At 52.6% G+C, this 20,273-nt stretch overlaps 7 protein-coding genes across 7 annotated transcripts; 2 read left to right on the top strand and 5 right to left on the bottom strand.

Moving 5' to 3' along the window:
• Positions 1–794: 794 nt before the first annotated feature.
• LOC146423443 (feather keratin Cos2-3-like) lies at positions 795–1,228 on the bottom strand. Its single transcript, XM_085044758.1, has one exon. It carries the CDS (start codon positions 1,205–1,207, stop codon positions 896–898), a length of 312 nt encoding a protein of 103 aa, XP_084900884.1. The 5' UTR covers positions 1,208–1,228; the 3' UTR covers positions 795–895.
• A 1,906-nt stretch (positions 1,229–3,134) lies between these two features.
• Positions 3,135–3,562, bottom strand: LOC146423442 (feather keratin Cos1-1/Cos1-3/Cos2-1-like). Its single transcript, XM_085044763.1, has one exon. The coding sequence runs from the start codon at positions 3,552–3,554 to the stop codon at positions 3,228–3,230; it is 327 nt and encodes a 108-aa protein (XP_084900889.1). The 5' UTR covers positions 3,555–3,562; the 3' UTR covers positions 3,135–3,227.
• A 2,076-nt stretch (positions 3,563–5,638) lies between these two features.
• Positions 5,639–7,513, bottom strand: LOC146423441 (feather keratin Cos2-3-like). The gene is made up of 2 exons (XM_085044757.1): positions 6,569–7,513; positions 5,639–6,273 (listed from the first exon to the last, which is right to left on the bottom strand). The coding sequence occupies exon 2, from the start codon at positions 6,250–6,252 to the stop codon at positions 5,956–5,958; it is 297 nt and encodes a 98-aa protein (XP_084900883.1). The 5' UTR covers positions 6,253–6,273; positions 6,569–7,513; the 3' UTR covers positions 5,639–5,955.
• Positions 7,514–8,099: 586 nt separating this feature from the next.
• Positions 8,100–8,594, bottom strand: LOC146423440 (feather keratin Cos1-1/Cos1-3/Cos2-1-like). The gene has a single exon (XM_085044761.1). The coding sequence runs from the start codon at positions 8,586–8,588 to the stop codon at positions 8,262–8,264; it is 327 nt and encodes a 108-aa protein (XP_084900887.1). The 5' UTR covers positions 8,589–8,594; the 3' UTR covers positions 8,100–8,261.
• A 3,166-nt stretch (positions 8,595–11,760) lies between these two features.
• Positions 11,761–12,134, bottom strand: LOC146423439 (feather keratin Cos2-3-like). The gene has a single exon (XM_085044764.1). The coding sequence runs from the start codon at positions 12,117–12,119 to the stop codon at positions 11,823–11,825; it is 297 nt and encodes a 98-aa protein (XP_084900890.1). The 5' UTR covers positions 12,120–12,134; the 3' UTR covers positions 11,761–11,822.
• A 2,890-nt stretch (positions 12,135–15,024) lies between these two features.
• Positions 15,025–15,759, top strand: LOC146423438 (feather keratin Cos1-1/Cos1-3/Cos2-1-like). The gene has a single exon (XM_085044762.1). It carries the CDS (start codon positions 15,286–15,288, stop codon positions 15,757–15,759), a length of 474 nt encoding a protein of 157 aa, XP_084900888.1. The 5' UTR covers positions 15,025–15,285.
• Positions 15,760–18,190: 2,431 nt separating this feature from the next.
• LOC146423437 (feather keratin Cos1-2-like) lies at positions 18,191–18,834 on the top strand. The gene has a single exon (XM_085044760.1). The coding sequence runs from the start codon at positions 18,208–18,210 to the stop codon at positions 18,517–18,519; it is 312 nt and encodes a 103-aa protein (XP_084900886.1). The 5' UTR covers positions 18,191–18,207; the 3' UTR covers positions 18,520–18,834.
• The last annotated feature ends 1,439 nt before the right edge of the window (positions 18,835–20,273 follow it).

Here is a 20,273-nt window from a genome sequence, read left to right as displayed (position 1 = left end):
AGAATTCTGGAGGCCCAGTGGGGATGAGGGAGTCCTGTGGCCCCACTGGCCTTTGTCCAAGGCCTGGAGCTACTGGAAAAGGATATTGTGAGAGAGAGTGAGGCATGTGGAGAAGAGAGTTTGGTCATGTTGGTGAAGGGGAAGCAGGAAGATGGAAGAGTTTCTCGTTTTCGCAACAGAGAAGGGGAAAGAGTAGCAGCTCCCATCACAGTGGGAAGATGGTTTTGGTTCTGTCCTCATGCTTGGTTGAGCCTGTGAAACCCCTCAGCCCTGCCTTTCTGGACAGCAGCTGGGCAGAAGGCTTAATGTGAGGGAGGTGCTGGAAGAGAGGAGGGTGTGGACTATGCCCAGGCATTGCTGTTTCTCATTCCCCCTCCTGGGATCTTTTGGCATCATCTTCTCCTGATGGTCACTACTTTGGAGAAGCAAGGGATTTGTTTGTGAGCTCCAATGGAAAAGGCACAAATTCAAATCCAGTGCAGAGGGTCCCAGCTGGTGCTTCCTCCACCTTTTGCCCTGAGCTCAGTGGAAGAATTCCCACAGAAGGAAGGAGAACTCAGAGGCCCAGGTATGGATGCAAAACAACTTTATTGAGTCTTAAGAAGAAAAGCACGTGGTTCTCAGAGAGAACTCAGAGCAGCCACAAAGATGCAGTGGAGGTGTCCATCTGCCTGGCCTGCAGAGGGAGGCAGGTAGGGAGGCAGGCCAAGAGGTCCCACTAGGCTGGCAGGGGAGAGTGATGGCAGGAAAGGAAGGTCAGGGAAGTGGAAGGAAGGAGTGGAAGGAAACAAGAGAAAACCAGGGGCATCAATACATTGTTCCAAAGATCCATCTTCAGTGCAGCTCCACGTGCTGAGGTCACGGAAGTTCTTGCCCGAGGAGGTTGGCAGCAGATTTAGCAGGGGGGACAACATCTTCCACCATAGCAGTTGGTGATGCAGGAGATGTCGAAGCCCCCAGAGTTGATGGGAACTCCACCACAGCTGAGGATGTTGCCAACGGCAGCAGAGGTAGAGGATCCCACCACGGTGTTCTGTGGGAAGGAGCTGAGGATGGGGCCAGGCAGGGTCACCACCACGGGGGAGGGCTGGATGGCAACGTTGGAGCTCTGGCACTGCCTGACACAGCACTCATTGCAGCTGTTGGCCAGCGGGCAGGGGCCGCAGGGCTGGCAGCAAGGGTTGCAGGGCGGTGGGCAGCAGGACATGGCTCGGGGTCACAGGTGCACCTGGCATGGAAGGCAGGAGAAGCAGAAAGCACAAACACATGAGAAGCAGCACTGCTGCCAAGCACCCTGCAGCCAAGGCACCTCCTAGCCCCCATTGCACTGCCCAGCTCCAAGCCCAGCAGCCACCTCAGCCAAGTCCCAGCCTCTCTCTGCACAAGACCTTCTCTCCCCTGCCCTCTCCCAGCACAAGCAGCTCCCAGCCCTGGGCTCCAACAGCCCCTGTCAGCTGAGACCTACAGCCAGGAAAGAGCTGGTCTTGAAGCAGGAGCAGGAGGAGAAGAGGCTTCCCACTCACCTTATTCCTGAGGAGGAGGAGGAGGAGGAGGAGGTGAGAGAAGTGGATGAGGGAGCAGGGACTTGGGCTGCCTTTTATAGCAGTCCTGCACTGCCTCAAGCCCAGCGGCACCTTGGTGGAAGTAATAATTTTCTGACCAGCTCATGGCCAATGTGAACCATCCCAGCTAATGGTAGGGGCTGTGTCCTGGTTTCCTGCACTGGTGACCCCTTTATTTCCTGGCTAATTCCACAGGCGTTTCTATCTGAGGGATTCTATATTGGCTCGGATGAGAGCCCCGAGCATTTCCAGGATATAAACATGGCAGTGCAAGCAGAATGTCCAGATCATGGTCTGGTGGCATTCCATGCAGGCAGGTGACGTGAACCTGTGTCATTCCTGTGGGTTTGTTTGTAGCAAGCCATTCAAGGCATCACTCTATTCCGTCCAGGATAGATGCACCTCTCTCCCTCATCTCTCTGTGACATCATATGAGTTTTCATGTGCAGCATCTTTTCCTGGCCCATTCTTGCTGTGGGTCAGGGCCATCAGATATCTGCTGAGGTCTCAATTCCGCTCTTCTAATAAACTGTCATTGCCCACTTCTCCAGCTCATTGCTGCTCTTTCCCTGTGTTTGTTTGCCAGCTCTGCTTGGTTGACCTTGGCTGGACAGATGGTGCCTGCAAACCACTCAATCATTTCCCTTTCTCAGTCGGATAAAGAAGGGAAAACAGAAGACAACTTGAAGCTAAATATAAGGCAGTTGGCCAAAGCAAAAATGAAGGTTTATGTGTGCAGAAGGAAACAAACAAACAAACAAACAAAAATCATGGTCTACTTCCACCAGGAAGAGATGTCTGGCCATTTCCCGGGAAGTAGGGCTTCCTCACACGTAATGGTTTCTCATGAAGGCAAGCTGTGTAAATAAGGCTACAGGAGAGGACTCTAGGAGAAAATTCTCTCCCCAGGTGTGATATGATCAGATCCAATTTTGTCCACTGGGGAATCCGCACTGCCCAACTCTGAGCACATTTGTCACACAGGCGATGCCTCTGTGAAAGCATATTGCATAAAGAAATGTTTTGGGCTGGAAGGGAACTTGAAGACCATATATTTCTGCTCCTCCTGCCCTCAAGAGATATGCACTGTTGCCACGCACTGAACCAGGTTGCTCAAAGCTGTGTCCATTCTGGTCTTGCGCACTTCCATCTTTGAAGCATCCAAAACTTTTCTGAGCAATTTATGAAAGTGATTCACCACCCACACAGTGAGGCACATCTTTGTCAGCTCCAAGAGAAAGGTCACAAAGAAAATTGCACTGCAGGGATCCCAACACTGTGCTTCTTCCGCTTTTGCCAATGAGCAAACTGGAAGAGTTGACCCAGAAGGAAGGAGAAAGCAGAGACAAAGGCTTGAATGCAAAACCAAGTTTATTGAGTCTAAAGAAGAAAAGGAGGAGGCTCACAGAGTGTACCAGGAACAGCCATTAAGATGCCATGGGGATGTCCAAGTGCCTGGCCTGCAGAGGGAAGGATGCCAACAGGTCCCACTAGACTGGCATTGGGTGCTGTTGGCAGGGAAAGGAAGGAAAGAGATGAAGGAGAGGAGAAGCTAGAAAAAATAGCCATAGGTCTAAATCCAATGTCTTGAAGTTCTGTTTTCATTCCAGCACCACATTCTGAGGTGTTGCAGGTTGTTGCCCAAGGATGTTGGCAGCAGCATGTTTAGCAGGGACGACAACATCTTTCCCCATAGCCGCGGGTGATGCAGGAGATGTCAAAGCCCCCGGAGCTGATGGGAACTCCTTCAGAGCTGAGGATGCTGCCAACGGCAGCCGAGGTGGAGGATCCCACCACGGTGTTCTGTGGGAAGGAGCTGAGGATGGGGCCGGGCAGGGTCACCAGCACAGCAGGAGGCTCAATGACGACGGTGGAGCTCTGGCACTGCCTGACACAGCACTCATTGCAGCTGTTGGCCAGCGGGCAGGGGCCGCAGGGCTGGCAGCAAGGGTTGCAGGGCTGGCACTGCTGGCACTTCTCAGGGCAGGACATGTCTGGAGCCTGGCACTGCACCTGGCCCAGAGGGCAGGGAGGAAGCAGAGCACACGCACACCTGAGACACAGCCCGCAAGGCACCCCCAGACACACAAGGCCCCTGCAGCTTGCCCAGCTTGCCCAGCCTGTGTAGCCCAACCTGGGCATCCTTTGCCTGAGCCCAGCACGCTCCTGCAGAGCTCAGCCAGGCCCAGCCGTGCTCCTGCCTAAGCTGCATGAAAAGAAGCACCTCAGCCCAGCCTCAGCCTGTGGCCAGAACACACAGACAGCCCTCTGCCCACACGACCACCATGGGAGAACAGCCCCAGAAGAACAAGGAGCAGGAACAAGGCCTGCAAAGCTCATCCCCTGTCCTAGAGAGGGCTGGAGGAGAAAGGGGCTTGTAACTCACCTGGTTCCCAAGGAGAAGGAGGTGACAGAAGTGGTGGAGAGAGCCACCGCTTAGCCTGCCTTTTATCCTGGCCCCACAGTGCCTCAGGGCCCAGAGTCCTAATTTGCCTAAGTGACAAATTTCCTGCATGATCCTAAGGGGTGGAAGGATCTCATGGAATGATATGGCACAAGCTGCTGATTCTGTCTGCAATGACTTTGCATTTCCTGGCTTCATCTCATTCCCAATCCCTCACGGACCATTGTTCAGAGTGCTGGTAGAGAGATCCCAGTTTTCCTGGGGGCAAGGATGTGTCAGTGTGGCCATAACTAATTGGAATGCAAGGAGACAGGTGATTCCGCCTGGGGCACTCTTGGATTTTTTATATTCCTTCTGACAGGAACAGCATCATGTGCTTCCAGTCTTTGGTTCAGCAGCCAAGGGTTCCTATGACTGCATAATTTGCTTACGATGTAAAACCGCTCTGCCTTCCTTCTCTACCTGCACAGTCCATGAGGTGCTGCCTGAGCATCTGTCCTGCTTGGAGTGCCCTGAACCTGCTCTGCCTCGGAGCTCCCCTGCAGCTGCTCACTCCCATTCCTTCCTATGGCCTGTGCCCCATGTGCTCCCCACAATAATGTGTGTGGCAGTGCGGCTGTGCCCCAGTGTGTGCCAGGATCTGCACATCCCTGTGCTTGTGCACAGGTGGGAACAGCCCGAGAGCCTCTGGCCTGCCCGGGGATGGTTGTGCCCAGGGCAGAGCACTGGTGTGCAGCCCCCTGGCTGTGTCCCTGTGCACGTTTGCTGGGCTCTGTGCGCCTGGCTTCATCTCTGTGCACAGCTGGGCAGGCTGGCAATGTGTCAGTGCCCGTGTGTGTGTGTCCACAGCTGGGCCTGAGCCCACGGCTCAGCACAACCATTCCAAGGCCTCTAGGGACTTCCCTGCCCAGCGGTGCCGGCCACTCACACACACTCAGCCCCCATGATCTGCAGGTACCTGCAGAGGGCCATGGCACTCAGGTCTCGCCGAGGACAATCCCAAAGCCAGGCCATGCCTTTCATGCTGCCTCCATGCAGCCTTGGGGCTCTGAGCTGTTTCCCAGGGTGCTTGCTCCTGCCTCAAGCAGAAGCTGTGAGCTTACAGAATTCTGGAGGCCCAGTGGGGATGAGGGAGTCCTGTGGCCCCACTGGCCTTTGTCCAAGGCCTGGAGCTACTGGAAAAGGATGTTGTGAGAGAGAGTGAGGCATGTGGAGAAGAGAGTTTGGTCATGTTGGTGAAGGGGAAGCAGGAAGATGGAAGAGTTTCTCGTTTTCGCAACACAGAAGGGGAAAGAGTAGCAGCTCCCATCACAGTGGGAAGATGGTTTTGGTTCTGTCCTCATGCTTGGTTGAGCCTGTGAAACCCCTCAGCCCTGCCTTTCTGGACAGCAGCTGGGCAGAAGTCTTAATGTGAGGGAGGTGCTGGAAGAGAGGAGGGTGTGGACTATGCCCAGGCATTGCTGTTTCTCATTCCCACTCCTGGCATCTTTTGGCATCATCTTCTCCTGATGGTCACTACTTTGGAGAAGCAAGGGATTTGTTTGTGAGCTCCAATGGAAAAGGCACAAATTCAAATCCAGTGCAGAGGGTCCCAGCTGGTGCTTCCTCCACCTTTTGCCCTGAGCTCAGTGGAAGAATTCCCACAGAAGGAAGGAGAACTCAGAGGCCCAGGTATGGATGCAAAACAACTTTATTGAGTCTTAAGAAGAAAAGCACGTGGTTCTCAGAGAGAACTCAGAGCAGCCACAAAGATGCAGTGGAGGTGTCCATCTGCCTGGCCTGCAGAGGGAGGCAGGTAGGGAGGCAGGCCAAGAGGTCCCACTAGGCTGGCAGGGGAGAGTGATGGCAGGAAAGGAAGGTCAGGGAAGAGAGTGGAAGGAAACAAGAGAAAACCAGGGGCATCAATACATTGTTCCAAAGATCCATCTTCAGTGCAGCTCCACGTGCTGAGGTCACGGAAGTTCTTGCCCGAGGAGGTTGGCAGCAGATTTAGCAGGGGGGACAACATCTTCCACCATAGCAGTTGGTGATGCAGGAGATGTCGAAGCCCCCAGAGTTGATGGGAACTCCACCACAGCTGAGGATGTTGCCAACGGCAGCAGAGGTAGAGGATCCCACCACGGTGTTCTGTGGGAAGGAGCTGAGGATGGGGCCAGGCAGGGTCACCACCACGGGGGAGGGCTGGATGGCAACGTTGGAGCTCTGGCACTGCCTGACACAGCACTCATTGCAGCTGTTGGCCAGCGGGCAGGGGCCGCAGGGCTGGCAGCAAGGGTTGCAGGACATGGCTCGGGGTCACAGGTGCACCTGGCATGGAAGGCAGGAGAAGCAGAAAGCACAAACACATGAGAAGCAGCACTGCTGCCAAGTACCCTGCAGCCAAGGCACCTCCTGCCCCCCATTGCACTGTCCAGCTCCAAGCCCAGCAGCCACCTCAGCCAAGTCCCAGCCTCTCTCTGCACAAGACCTTCTCTCCCCTGCCCTCTCCCAGCACAAGCAGCTCCCAGCCCTGGGCTCCAACAGCCCCTGTCAGCTGAGACCTACAGCCAGGAAAGAGCTGGTCTTGAAGCAGGAGGAGGGTGAGAAGAAGCTTCCCACTCACCTGATTCCTGAGGAGGAGGAGGAGGAGGTGAGAGAAGTGGATGAGGGAGCAGGGACTTGGGCTGCCTTTTATAGCAGTCCTGCACTGCCTCAAGCCCAGCGGCACCTTGGTGGAAGTAATAATTTTCTGACCAGCTCATGGCCAATGTGAACCATCCCAGCTAATGGTAGGGGCTGTGTCCTGGTTTCCTGCCCTGCGACCTCTTTATTTCCTGGCTAATTCCATAGGCGTTTCTATCTGAGGGATTCTATATTGGCTCGGATGAGAGCCCCGAGCATTTCCAGGATATAAACATGGCAGTGCAAGCAGAATGTCCAGATCATGGTCTGGTGGCATTCCATGCAGGCAGGTGACGTGAACCTGTGTCATTCCTGTGGGTTTGTTTGTAGCAAGCCATTCAAGGCATCACTCTATTCCGTCCAGGATAGATGCACCTCTCTCCCTCATCTCTCTGTGACATCATATGAGTTTTCATGTGCAGCATCTTTTCCTGGCCCATTCTTGCTGTGGGTCAGGGCCATCAGATATCTGCTGAGGTCTCAATTCCGCTCTTCTAATAAACTGTCATTGCCCACTTCTCCAGCTCATTGCTGCTCTTTCCCTGTGTTTGTTTGCCAGCTCTGCTTGGTTGACCTTGGCTGGACAGATGGTGCCTGCAAACCACTCAATCATTTCCCTTTCTCAGTCGGATAAAGAAGGGAAAACAGAAGACAACTTGAAGCTAAATATAAGGCAGTTGGCCAAAGCAAAAATGAAGGTTTATGTGTGCAGAAGTAAACAAACAAACAAACAAAAATCATGGTCTACTTCCACCAGGAAGAGATGTCTGGCCATTTCCCGGGAAGTAGGGCTTCCTCACACGTAATGGTTTCTCATGAAGGCAAGCTGTGTAAATAAGGCTACAGGAGAGGACTCTAGGAGAAAATTCTCTCCCCAGGTGTGATATGATCAGATCCAATTTTGTCCACTGGGGAATCCGCACTGCCCAACTCTGAGCACATTTGTCACACAGGCGATGCCTCTGTGAAAGCATATTGCATAAAGAAATGTTTTGGGCTGGAAGGGAACTTGAAGACCATATATTTCTGCTCCTCCTGCCCTCAAGAGATATGCACTGTTGCCACGCACTGAACCAGGTTGCTCAAAGCTGTGTCCATTCTGGTCTTGCGCACTTCCAGCTTTGAAGCATCCAAAACTTTTCTGAGCAATTTATTAAAGTGATTCACCACCCACACAGTGAGGCACATCTTTGTCAGCTCCAAGAGAAAGGTCACAAAGAAAATTGCACTGCAGGGATCCCAACACTGTGCTTCTTCCGCTTTTGCCAATGAGCAAACTGGAAGAGTTGACCCAGAAGGAAGGAGAAAGCAGAGACAAAGGCTTGAATGCAAAACCAAGTTTATTGAGTCTAAAGAAGAAAAGGAGGAGGCTCACAGAGTGTACCAGGAACAGCCATTAAGATGCCATGGGGATGTCCAAGTGCCTGGCCTGCAGAGGGAAGGATGCCAACAGGTCCAACTAGACTGGCATTGGGTGCTGTTGGCAGGGAAAGGAAGGAAAGAGATGAAGGAGAGGAGAAGATAGAAAAAATAGCCATAGGTCTAAATCCAATGTCTTGAAGTTCTGTTTTCATTCCAGCACCACATTCTGAGGTGTTGCAGGTTGTTGCCCAAGGATGTTGGCAGCAGCATGTTTAGCAGGGACGACAACATCTTTCCCCATAGCCGCGGGTGATGCAGGAGATGTCAAAGCCCCCGGAGCTGATGGGTACTCCTTCAGAGCTGAGGATGCTGCCAACGGCAGCCGAGGTGGAGGATCCCACCACGGTGTTCTGTGGGAAGGAGCTGAGGATGGGGCCGGGCAGGGTCACCAGCACAGCAGGAGGCTCAATGACGACGGTGGAGCTCTGGCACTGCCTGACACAGCACTCATTGCAGCTGTTGGCCAGCGGGCAGGGGCCGCAGGGCTGGCAGCAAGGGTTGCAGGGCTGGCACTGCTGGCACTTCTCAGGGCAGGACATGTCTGGAGCCTGGCACTGCACCTGGCCCAGAGGGCAGGGAGGAAGCAGAGCACACGCACACCTGAGACACAGCCCGCAAGGCACCCCCAGACACACAAGGCCCCTGCAGCTTGCCCAGCTTGCCCAGCCTGTGTAGCCCAACCTGGGCATCCTTTGCCTGAGCCCAGCACGCTCCTGCAGAGCTCAGCCAGGCCCAGCCATGCTCCTGTCTAAGCTGCATGAAAAGAAGCACCTCAGCCCAGCCTCAGCCTGTGGCCAGAACACACGGACACCCCTCTGCCCACATGACCACCATGGGAGAACAGCCCCAGAAGAACAAGGAGCAGGAACAAGGCCTGCAAAGCTCATCCCCTGTCCTAGAGAGGGCTGGAGGAGAAAGGGGCTTGTAACTCTCCTGGTTCCCAAGGAGAAGGAGGTGACAGAAGTGGTGGAGAGAGCCACCGCTTAGCCTGCCTTTTATCCTGGCCCCACAGTGCCTCAGGGCCCAGAGTCCTAATTTGCCTAAGTGACAAATTTCCTGCATGATCCTAAGGGGTGGAAGGATCTCATGGAATGATATGGCACGAGCTGCTGATTCTGTCTGCAATGACTTTGCATTTCCTGGCTTCATCTCATTCCCAATCCCTCACGGACCATTGTTCAGAGTGCTGGTAGAGAGATCCCAGTTTTCCTGGGGGCAAGGATGTGTCAGTGTGGCCATAACTAATTGGAATGCAAGGAGGCAGGTGATTCCGCCTGGGGCACTCTTGGATTTTTTATATTCCTTCTGACAGGAACATCATAATGTGGTTCCAGTCTTTGGTTCAGCAGCCAAGGGTTCCCGTGACTGCATAATTTGCTTACGATGTAAAACCGCTCTGCCTTCCTTCTCCACCTGCACAGTCCATGAGGTGCTGCCTGAGCATCTGTCCTGCTTGGAGTACCCTGAACCTGCTCTGCCTGGGAGCTCCCCTGCAGCTGCTCACTCCCATCCCTTCCTATGGCCTGTGCCCCATGTGCTCCCCACAGTAATGTGTGTGGCAGTGCGGCTGTGCCCCAGTGTGTGCCAGGATCTGCACATCCCTGTGCTTGTGCACAGGTGGGAACAGCCCGAGAGCCTCTGGCCTGCCCGGGGATGGTTGTGCCCAGGGCAGAGCACTGGTGTGCAGCCCCCTGGCCGTGTCCCTGTGCATGTTTGCTGGGCTCTGTGTGCCTGGCTTCATCTCTGTGCACAGCTGGGCAGGCTGGCAATGTGTCAGTGCCCGTGTGTGTGTGTCCACAGCTGGGCCTGAGCCCACGGCTCAGCACAACCATTCCAAGGCCTCTAGGGACTTCCCTGCCCAGCAGTGCCGGCCACTCACACACACTCAGCCCCCATGATCTGCAGGCACCTGCAGAGGGCCATGGCACTCAGGTCTCGCCGAGGACAATCCCAAAGCCAGGCCATGCCTTTCATGCTGCCTCCATGCAGCCTTGGGGCTCTGAACTGTTTCCCAGGGTGCTTGCTCCTGCCTCAAGCGGAAGCTGTGAGCTTACAGAATTCTGGAGGCCCGGTGGGGATGGGGGAGTCCTGTGCGCCCACTGGCCTTTGTTCTGTGTCAGCAGCTTCGGGAAAAGGATGTTGTGAGGGAGAAAGAGGCATGTGGAGAAACGTTTGCCCATGTGTGGGAGGTGGAAGCAAGAACTTTGAAAATGACAGTTGAAAAAAAGAGCTTTTTATTTTGATATGAATAGTAGAATAGAAGAGCACAGCTTTGCTGTAATTCGTATGGATTTTGATTTAGGCAAACAGCAGTCATGTGAAACAGAAGTAGGGTGCCACGGCAGCTCTGCAAGGCTGTCAAAGCAGAAGTGCTGCAAAACAGAACTTCTTTTTTTCTTGCTCTAATGTGGTGGTTGAGGAGCAGCTAACTCAAAAGGCTGATTGACTATAGGACAGACCCCAAAGAGGCTTAAAATATCTGCCGATAAGGATTGCAGCTTTGGAAAAGGAAGCCAAGTAAGTTGGCCCATCTAATGAGTACGTAATCACTGTGTATAATAAAAACTCTGTTTACTGGTTGCTCAGTGCACTCAATGAGAGGAAGCATCCCCTGAGTGGCCAACACTGCGATAAAGAATTCCTCCTTTCTAATATTCAAAACTGTGTTATAAATTTTCTATCTGGCCGATTTCAGTATCATTTATTGCAACTGAGATGGGACACTCTACCTTATCTCCTGTGGATCTGAGTGATCTCTGGCCAGCGCTGGGACTTTTCTGGAGAAGACCATAGATACCTGGACAGTCTGGGACACAACTGATGCCCCATTCAATATTAAGGCATTCTTTTGGGAATCCTGCCCACATAAGATGTGTGGATCTTCCAACACTGGGGGTGGGTTATTGGTATTCTGCAGTTTGGTATTTGGCTTGATTTGATCATTTGATAATAGTTTTGTGTTTTTATTTGTATCAGTATAGCTATATTTTTGGTTTACTATTTGGAAATGGACAGTGGACAATCTAAAGAGAGCATAACATAATCCCCACTTGGTTGCATTTTACAATATTGGAGTAAGTTTGGCAGTTCCCGGATGAAGCAGCAAAGAGCTCCACAGAACAGCTGTTCCAAATCAGTTCCTTGGTGGAGCTAATACTAATCCTAACCCCTAAAATCCCTCAGCCCTGCCTATCTGGACAACACCTGGGCAGATCAGGGAATGTAAGAGCAATGACAGGAGAGAGGAGTTTTTGGGCTTTCCCCAGGCCTTGCTGTTTCCCATTCCCTGCTATCTTCTCTTGGATGGTCATTTCTGTGGAGGAGCCAGGGATGTGTTTGTCAGCTCCAAGATAAAGGGCAGAAAATCCACTGCAGAGTGTCCCACCCTTTGCTTCTCCGTGTTGTGCCTTGAGGTCAATGGAAAAGCTCCCACTGAGAAAAGGAGAAAGCAGAGACAAAGGCTTGAATGCAAAAATAAGTTTATTGAGTCTAAAGAAAAAAAGGAGGAGGCTCACAGAGTGTACCAGGAACAGCCATTAAGATGCCATGGGGATGTCCAAGTGCCTGGCCTGCAGAGGGAAGGAGGCCAACAGGTCCCCCTGGGCTGGCATTGGGTGGTGCTGACAGGAAAGAAAGAGAAGAGAAAGGGAAGAGTGGTAGAACGCAAAGGTAAGGCAAAATCTTAAATGCAATATATCAAAATATTCTGTCTTCATTCCAGCACCATGTCAGGAGGTCTTGCAGATTGTTGCCCAAGGATGTTGGCAGCAGATTTAGCAGGGGGGACAACATCTTCCACCATAGCAGTTGGTGATGCAGGAGATGTCAAAGCCTCCAGAGCTGATGGGCACTCCGTCACAGCTGAGGATGCTGCCAACGGCAGCAGAGGTAGAGGATCCCACCACGGTGTTCTGTGGGAAGGAGCTGAGGACAGGGCCGGGCAGGGTCACCAGCACAGCAGGAGGCTCAATGACGACGGTGGAGCTCTGGCACTGCCTGACACAGCACTCATTGTAGCTGTTGGCCAGCGGGCAGGGGCCGCAGGGCTGGCAGCAAGGGTTGCAGGACATGGCTCGGGGTCACAGGTGCACCTGGCATGGAAGGCAGGAGAAGCAGAAAGCACAAACACATGAGAAGCAGCACTGCAGCCAAGCACCCTGCAGCCAAGGCACCTCCTGGCCCCCATTGCACTGCCCAGCTCCAAGCCCAGCAGCCACCTCAGCCAGGTCCCAGCCTCTCTCTGCACAAGACCTTCTCTCCCCTGCCCTCTCCCAGCACAAGCAGCTCCCAGCCCTGGGCTCCAACAGCCGCTATCAGCTGAGACCTACAGCCAGGAAAGAGCTGGTCTTGAAGCAGGAAGAGGGGGAGGAAGAGAAGAAGCCTCACACTCACCTGATTCCTGATGAGAAGGAGGTGAGAGAAGTGGATGAGGGAGCAGAGACTTGGGCTGCCTTTTATAGCAGTCCTGCACTGCTTCAGGCCCAGAGGCACCTTGGTGGAAGTGATAATTTTCTAACGGCTCATTTCAAATGCAAACCATCCCAGCTAATGGTAGGTGCTGTGTCCTGGTTTCCTGCACTGGTGTCTCTATTTCCTAACTAATTCCATGGGTGTTCCTATCTGAAGGCTTCCATAAGGGCCAGGATGAGAAACCCAGGAATTTCCGGGATATAAACACGTCAGCGCTGGCAGAATGCTCGGATCTTGTTCTGGTGACATTCCATGCAGGCAGGTGATGCCTCTTGATTCCTCTCTACTGGGTCAGCCTTGGGTCAACAGTCCATTCCTACTTCTCTACCTCATTCCTGCTCTTCCCCTGTGCTCTGGTTGGCTGCTCTCCAGGAGCCAGAGCAAGGATGTTTCTACAAGAAAAGTGCTGCCCTACCTCACTAGTGCCTCTTCTCCAGCTGCATCCAGTTCTTTCTCACCACATGTTCTCACCAACAATCCTTGGTTGTTATTACCAGCTGTGCTGGGTTGACCTTGGTTGGATGGCCAGTACCCAGCAAAATCCCCTAGCACTCCCACTTCTGAGGTGGACAGAGAAGAGAAATCAGGAGAACAACTTGAATAATTAGATGTGGCTGTTTGTTAAAGCAAAAGTGAAAGGCAATGAATGCAGTAGTAAACAGGAAAAAAACAACTTTTTTTGCTCTACTTGCAATTAGAATGTGATGTCTGGCCATTTCCCAGGAAGCAGGGCTTGATCACATGCAGCCTCACATGGGAATGGATAGAAAAATCCCCTTTGGGATTGACACATTCCTGAGACAAAGCTGGCTCACCTTTACAGACAGCATGAAAAAATACATCTTTAGGTGAAACACTCTGATCCATTTATGGAGCAATAGAGAAAGCTGGTAAGAATGGCCTTTCTTCCCCATCCCTTGCAGAGATCAGTTTACTCTCCACATGAAGCAGGGACCTGGCACAGCCCTTTAGTTCCTCCAGGAAGAGAGGTGCTCTGAACAATGAGATGTGCTCATGGAAAGCTGTGACCACAAGGCAACAGAGGCCAAACCACTTTCTACTGAGTAACAGCAATGAACACACAGTGTTGTCACCCAGCTCCCTGGACTGAATGTGTTGGCCTCGTCATTCCTTCAGCAGGGACTCAAAGGATCAAGATTCTGGAATTCAGCTTCCTCCTGCTCTACTCCCAAAACCGCCTGCTCATCCAGAGATAAGAGCAAGCTCTGAAACTGGGCTGCCTGTTGTAGATTGGACTCACAGAACTAATATGGAGTTAAGCCAATTAAGAATTTATAATTTATTAGCAAGCAGTAGCAAGGATAGCAGCGCTGGGCAGCCAAAGGCGTGCAGACTGCCCCCCCCCTTACAGTCTTTTTATAGGCCTTATCTTCTGGGTTACGTGTACCCTGCACTGTGCGGTTTTCTGGGCTGCTTCTGTTCTTCTGCTGAGACAGTACATCTTGCAGAATGCCAAGGTTACAGATTACTTCTTATTTTGCCAGCGAACTTTTCACACCCAAAACAACTTTCCCTTTGATTTTAAGCAGTGTTAGCAAGATTTGCAATTTCCTTTTGTTCAAGAGGCTTTAGCAAAATTTTGATAAACAAACAGTATTCTTTTTATTACACTGCCCATCACTAATGTGTAGCTGCTAAGCCCCAGGACTCCCAGAGCCTCCAGGGAAGCCCAGTGTACCAGTCCAGCTCCAGGACTGCCATGGTGGCTCTGGACTTCTGTCAAAACATGGGGTAGGAAGCACTTTCCAACATTTCTATTTTCCCTGCAGTGATCCAGGATACTGCTGTCTCTTGACATCACACACAGTGCAGCAAAATATAAATGCAGTGGATTAGTGTGTGGTTGCACAGAAGTGCTCTCCGCTGTGCAAAAACCTCCCTGTGTAGGCCAGCACCACGGGGGGGTGTGTACACACGAGTGCACAAGCACCTGGATTTGCAGATACTTGCACTGTGGTTCAGAAAGCTGTGCTACAGGAGCCTCAGGCACTATGACGGCACAGAAGAAAGCCAAAAAGAGATTCTATGTAGAGGACAATGGACAGACTCAGGGCAGCCCATGAGGGATAAGCCAAAGACTGCAGGGAGGGAAATAGATGGGGACAATCAAATCAGGAAGATTACAAAAAATGCAAAGAGTGCCCCAGGCTAGAATCACCTGCCTCCTCAGGATCCCTTCTGAATTAATTTCAGGTTTTCTGAACACATTCAAAAATCCTCACCAATACCAAATGTTAAGCCTCATATACTGGCACTGAGAAGAACTGTCCGAGAGGGAATAAGCATAATTTCAGCCAGGAAATGCAGTCATTGTAGACAGAATCAGCAACTCATGCCATATGATACCATGAGGTCTTTCCGTTCATTGGGATTATGGAGAAAATTTGTCACTTAGGCAGCACAGGCTCTGAGCCCTGAGGCACTGTTGGGACAGAATAAAAGGCAGCCTAAATGGTGGCTCTCTCAACCACTTCTGTCACCTCCTTCTCCTTGGGAACTAGGTGAGTTGCAAGCCCCTTTCTCCTCCAGCCCTCTCTAGGACAGGGGATGAGCTTTGCAGGCCTTGTTCCTGCTCCTGGTCCTGCTGGGGCTGTTCTCCCATGGTGGTCGTGTGGGCAGAGGGGTGTCCGTGTGTTCTGGCCACAGGCTGAGGCTGGGCTGAGGTGCTTCTTTTCATGCAGCTTAGACAGGAGCATGGCTGGGCCTGGCTGAGCTCTGCAGGAGCGTGCTGGGCTCAGGCAAAGGATGCCCAGGTTGGGCTGCACAGGCTGGAGCTGGGCAAGCTGCAGGGGCCTTGTGTGTCTGGGGGTGCCTTGCGGGCTGTGTCTCAGGTGTGCGTGTGCTCTGCTTCCTCCCTGCCCTCCGTGCCAGGTGCAGCGCCAGGCTCCAGACATGTCCTGCCCTGAGAAGTGCCAGCAGTGCCAGCCCTGCAACCCTTGCTGCCAGCCCTGCGGCCCCTGCCCGCTGGCCAACAGCTGCAATGAGTGCTGTGTCAGGCAGTGCCAGAGCTCCACCGTCGTCATTGAGCCTCCTGCTGTGCTGGTGACCCTGCCTGGCCCCATCCTCAGCTCCTTCCCACAGAACACCGTGGTGGGATCCTCCACCTCGGCTGCCGTTGGCAGCATCCTCAGCTCTGACGGAGTGCCCATCAGCTCCGGGGGCTTTGACATCTCCTGCATCACCCACGGTTATGGGGAAAGATGTTGTCGTCCCTGCTAAACATGCTGCTGCCAACATCCTTGGGCAACAATCTGCAACACCCCAGATTATGGTGCTGTTCTGGGATTTAATATAAATGGTATTTAAATAAACATTGCATTTAATTTAAGACATTGGATTTAGATTTCCTGACTGCTGTTTACTTCTTCTCTCTACTTTCTGGTTTTTGCTTTGCTGTCAACACTACCCAGTGCAAACCTAGTGGGACCTACTGGCCTCCTTCCCTCTGCAGGCCAGGCACTTGGACATCCCCATGGCATCTTAATGGCTGCTTCTTGTGCTGTCTCTGAGCCTCCTCCTTTTCTTCTTTAATCTCAATAAACTTGTTCAAGCATTCAAACCTCAGTCTCTGATTTCTCCTTCCCTCGGGGCAATTCTTCTATTCTCCTCAGGAGAAAGGTGGAAAAGCAGAATATGGGACTCACTGCTATGGATTTTCCTTGTGCCCTTTATCTTGCAGCTGACAAATAAATCTCTGACTGTGATGGTGGTGTGGCACTGGAACAAGTTGCCCAGAGATGTTTCTTCTCACACCTGGAATTGTTCAATGCTCAGGACTTTGAGCCATTTTATTTTGTGGATTCTGTCTAGGCCTGCTTTATGGTGTGGCTGTGGAGTTGGAAATTAAATAAATCTTCTTTAAGTTCCTTTCCAATTCAAGTGTTTGAGTTGATAAAGTTGAGCAGATGGAACAACCACAAAACCATGGTGGAAAGGCAAAGAGTAAATTTATTTCCTTACCTCATTCCACAGAGAATGCCAAAGGTACACTCAGGCTGGGATGCTCATGTGGGAATGTCATCCCACTTAGGCTCAGTCCTTGCTGGCAGGGCTCCTCTTTGCACCAGTGCTGCGGTCTCCAGTGCCTTTTTTGATCTCTGAGCTTTGATGTTTCTGTCTCCCAAAACAGGGAGCTCAAGCATATCCACGAAAGGGCATCCAAGTCTCTTGAAACACCAACGTTGTCTCTATATAGAGATTCTGGTTCTCCAAACAGAATAAAGAGCAGTAGGCATCCTTTCTGGAGATTCCCACACTGAGACTCTCCAGGCCTTGGCGTCCTCAGCTGCAAGGTCACTTGAGAAAACCCACCATTGTCCACCTCATTCTTTTGCTTTTAACCCTTTCCTTCCAACCCAATCCATTTCTAATGAAATACGCTTTTCCACAGGCATCACCAGTGTGACAAATGTGCTCAGTGTTGGGCAGTGCTGAGACCCCTTTGGACACAGTTGAACTGACTCTGTCACACATGGCAGAAGACATTGGCATCTTCTCACAGAGGCCATTCCTGCATCCTTCTGCCCCAGCTACCCAACCTTGCCACCTGTACAAAAGTGAGAGGGTCCATCACAGTGTGAAGTACAATCAGATGAATAAAATTTTCAACAGCAACGTATTATGAAAGATTTTTCTTTACTCAACTGCCTGGTCTCCAGCCTCAAGTTGTTCCCATCATATTTTCCCTTCCCTGCCCACCTCAGAAGTGGGAGGGATAGGGAGTTTACTAGGGTCTGGCCATCCAGCCAAGGTCAAGTCAGCAGAGAGTCGGTAAACCCAACAAAAAATCGTTGGTAGAGCAAAATATGGTGAGAAAGACCACGGTGTGGTTGGACAAGGGACCCTGGTGAGGTAGGGCAGCACTTTTCCAGGAGAAGCATCCTTGCTCTGGCTCTTGGAAAGGAGCACAAGAGAGCACAGGGGAAGAGCAGGAATGAGGTAGAGAAGCAGGAATAGACTGTTGACCCATAGCTGACCTAGAAGACAGGAATTGAGAGGCATCACCTGACTGCATGGAATGCCACCAGAACGAGATCTGAGCATTCTGCCAGTGCTGACGTGTTTATATCCCAGAAATTCCTGGGTCTCTCATTCTGGCCCTTATGGAAGCCTTCAGATAGGAACACCCATAGAATAAGCCAGGAAATAGAGACACCCGTGCAGGAAACCAGGACACAGCCCCTACCATTACCTGGGATGGTTTGCATTGGTCATGAGCTGGTCAGAAAATTATTACTTCCACCAAGGTGCCGCTGGGCCTGAGGCAGTGCAGGACTCCTATAAAAGGCAGCCCAAGTCTCTGCTCCCTCATCCACTTTTCTCACCTCCTCATCGTCCTCCTCAGGAATCAGGTGAGTGGGAAGCCTCTACTCCCCCTCCTCCTGCTTCAAGACCAGCTCTTTCCTGGCTGTAGGTCTCAGCTGACAGGGGCTGTTGGAGCCCAGGGCTGGGAGCTGCTTGTGCTGGGAGAGGGCAGGGCAGAGAAGGTCTTGTGCAGAGAGAGGCTGGGTCTTGGCTGAGGTGGCTGCTGGGCTTGGAGCTGGGCAGTGCAGTGGGGGCCAGGAGGTGCCTTGGCTGCAGGGTGCTTCGCTGCAGTGCTGCTTCTCATGTGTTTGTGCTTTCTGTTTCTCCTGCCTTCCATGCCAGGTGCACCTGTGACCTCAAGCCATGTCCTGCTGCCCACCGCCCTGCAACCCTTGCTGCCAGCCCTGCGGCCCCTGCCCGCTGGCCAACAGCTGCAATGAGTGCTGTGTCAGGCAGTGCCAGAACTCCTACGTTGCCATCCAGCCCTCCCCCGTGGTGGTGACCCTGCCTGGCCCCATCCTCAGCTCCTTCCCACAGAACACCGTGGTGGGATCTTCTACCTCTGCTGCCGTTGGAAACATCCTCAGCTGTGGTGGAGTTCCCATCAACTCTGGGGGCTTCGACATCTCCTGCATCACCAACTGCTATGGTGGAAGATGTTGTCCCCCCTGCTAAATCTGCTGCCAACCTCCTCGGGCAAGAACTTCCGTGACCTCAGCACGTGGAGCTGCACTGAAGATGGATCTTTGGAACAATGTATTGATGCCCCTGGTTTTCTCTTGTTTCCTTCCACTCTCTTCCCTGACCTTCCTTTCCTTCCATCACTCTCCCCTGCCAGCCTAGTGGGACCTCTTGGCCTGCCTCCCTACCTGCCTCCCTCTGCAGGCCAGGCAGATGGACACCTCCACTGCATCTTCGTGGCTGCTCTGAGTTCTCTCTGAGAACCACGTGCTTTTCTTCTTAAGACACAATAAAGTTGTTTTGCATCCATACCTGGGCCTCTGAGTTCTCCTTTCTTCTGTAGGAATTCTTCCACTGAGCTCAGGGCAAAAGGTGGAGGAAGCACTAGCTGGGACCCTCTGCACTGGATTTGAATTTGTGCCTTTTCCATTGGAGCTCACAAACAAATCCCTTGCTTCTCCAAAGTAGTGACTATCAGGAGAAGATGATGCCAAAAGATCCCAGGAGTGGGAATGACAAACAGCAATGGCTAGGCATAGTCCACACCCTCCTCTCTTCCAGCACCTCCCTCACGTTAGGAACTCCGCCCAGCTGCTGTCCAGAAAGGCAGGGCTGAGGGGTTTCACAGGCTCAACCAAGCATGAGGACAGAACCAAAACCATCTTCCCACTGTGATGGGAGCTGCTACTCTTTCCCCTTCTGTGTTGCGAAAACGAGAAACTCTTCCATCTCCCTGCTTCCCCTTCACCAACATGACCAAACTCTCTTCTCCACATGCCTCACTCTCTCTCACAACATCCTTTTCCAGTAGCTCCAGGCCTTGGACAAAGGCCAGTGGGGCCACAGGACTCCCTCATCCCCACCGGGCCTCCAGAATTCTGTAAGCTCACAGCTTCCGCTTGAGGCAGGAGCAAGCACCCTGGGAAACAGCTCAGAGCCCCAAGGCTGCCTGGAGGCAGCATGAAAGGCATGGCCTGGCTTTGGGATTGTCCTCGGTGAGACCTGAGTGCCATGGCCCTCTGCAGGTGCCTGCAGATCATGGGGGCTGAGTGTGTGTGAGTGGCTGGCACCTCTGGGCAGGGAAGTCCCTAGAGGCCTTGGAATGGTTGTGCTGAGCCGTGGGCTCAGGCCCAGCTGTGGACACACACACACGGGCACTGACACATTGCCAGCCTGCCCAGCTGTGCAGAGAGATGAAGCCAGGCACACAGAGCCCAGCAAACGTGCACAGGGACATGGCCAGGGTGCTGCACACCAGTGCTCTGCCCTGGGCACAACCATCCCCGGGCAGGCCAGAGGCTCTCGGGCTGTTCCCACCTGTGCACAAGCACAGGGATGTGCAGATCCTGGCACACACTGGGGCACAGCCGCACTGCCACACACATTACTGTGGGGAGCACATGGGGCACAGGCCATAGGAAGGAATGGGAGTGAGCAGCTGCAGGGGAGCTCCCAGGCAGAGCAGGTTCAGGGTACTCCAAGCAGGACAGATGCTCAGGCAGCACCTCATGGACTGTGCAGGTAGAGAAGGAAGGCAGAGAGGTTTTACATCGTAAGCAAATTATGTAGTTATGGGAACCCTTGGCTGCTGAACCAAAGACTGGAACCACATGATGCTCTTCCTGTTAGAAGGAATATAAAAAATCCAAGAGTGCCCCAGGCGGAATCACCTGCCTCCTTGCATTCCAATTAGTTATGGCCACACTGACACATCCTTCCCCCAGGAAAACTGGGATCTCTCTACCAGC

Source organism: Lichenostomus cassidix, unplaced genomic scaffold (assembly GCF_008360975.1).
Source record: "Lichenostomus cassidix isolate B80296 unplaced genomic scaffold, HeHo_3.0 HiC_scaffold_652, whole genome shotgun sequence".
NCBI lineage: Eukaryota > Metazoa > Chordata > Aves > Passeriformes > Meliphagidae > Lichenostomus > Lichenostomus cassidix.
The sequence above is the reverse complement of the archived record's forward strand: the minus strand, read 5'-3'. Positions and strand labels throughout refer to the sequence as shown.

Coding starts and splice junctions, on each gene's coding strand:
- LOC146423443 (XM_085044758.1), bottom strand. CDS start 1,207: ATGTCCTGCTGCCCACCGCCCTGCAACCCTTGCTGCCAGCCCTGCGGC.
- LOC146423442 (XM_085044763.1), bottom strand. CDS start 3,554: ATGTCCTGCCCTGAGAAGTGCCAGCAGTGCCAGCCCTGCAACCCTTGC.
- LOC146423441 (XM_085044757.1), bottom strand. CDS start 6,252: ATGTCCTGCAACCCTTGCTGCCAGCCCTGCGGCCCCTGCCCGCTGGCC.
- LOC146423440 (XM_085044761.1), bottom strand. CDS start 8,588: ATGTCCTGCCCTGAGAAGTGCCAGCAGTGCCAGCCCTGCAACCCTTGC.
- LOC146423439 (XM_085044764.1), bottom strand. CDS start 12,119: ATGTCCTGCAACCCTTGCTGCCAGCCCTGCGGCCCCTGCCCGCTGGCC.
- LOC146423438 (XM_085044762.1), top strand. CDS start 15,286: ATGCCCAGGTTGGGCTGCACAGGCTGGAGCTGGGCAAGCTGCAGGGGC.
- LOC146423437 (XM_085044760.1), top strand. CDS start 18,208: ATGTCCTGCTGCCCACCGCCCTGCAACCCTTGCTGCCAGCCCTGCGGC.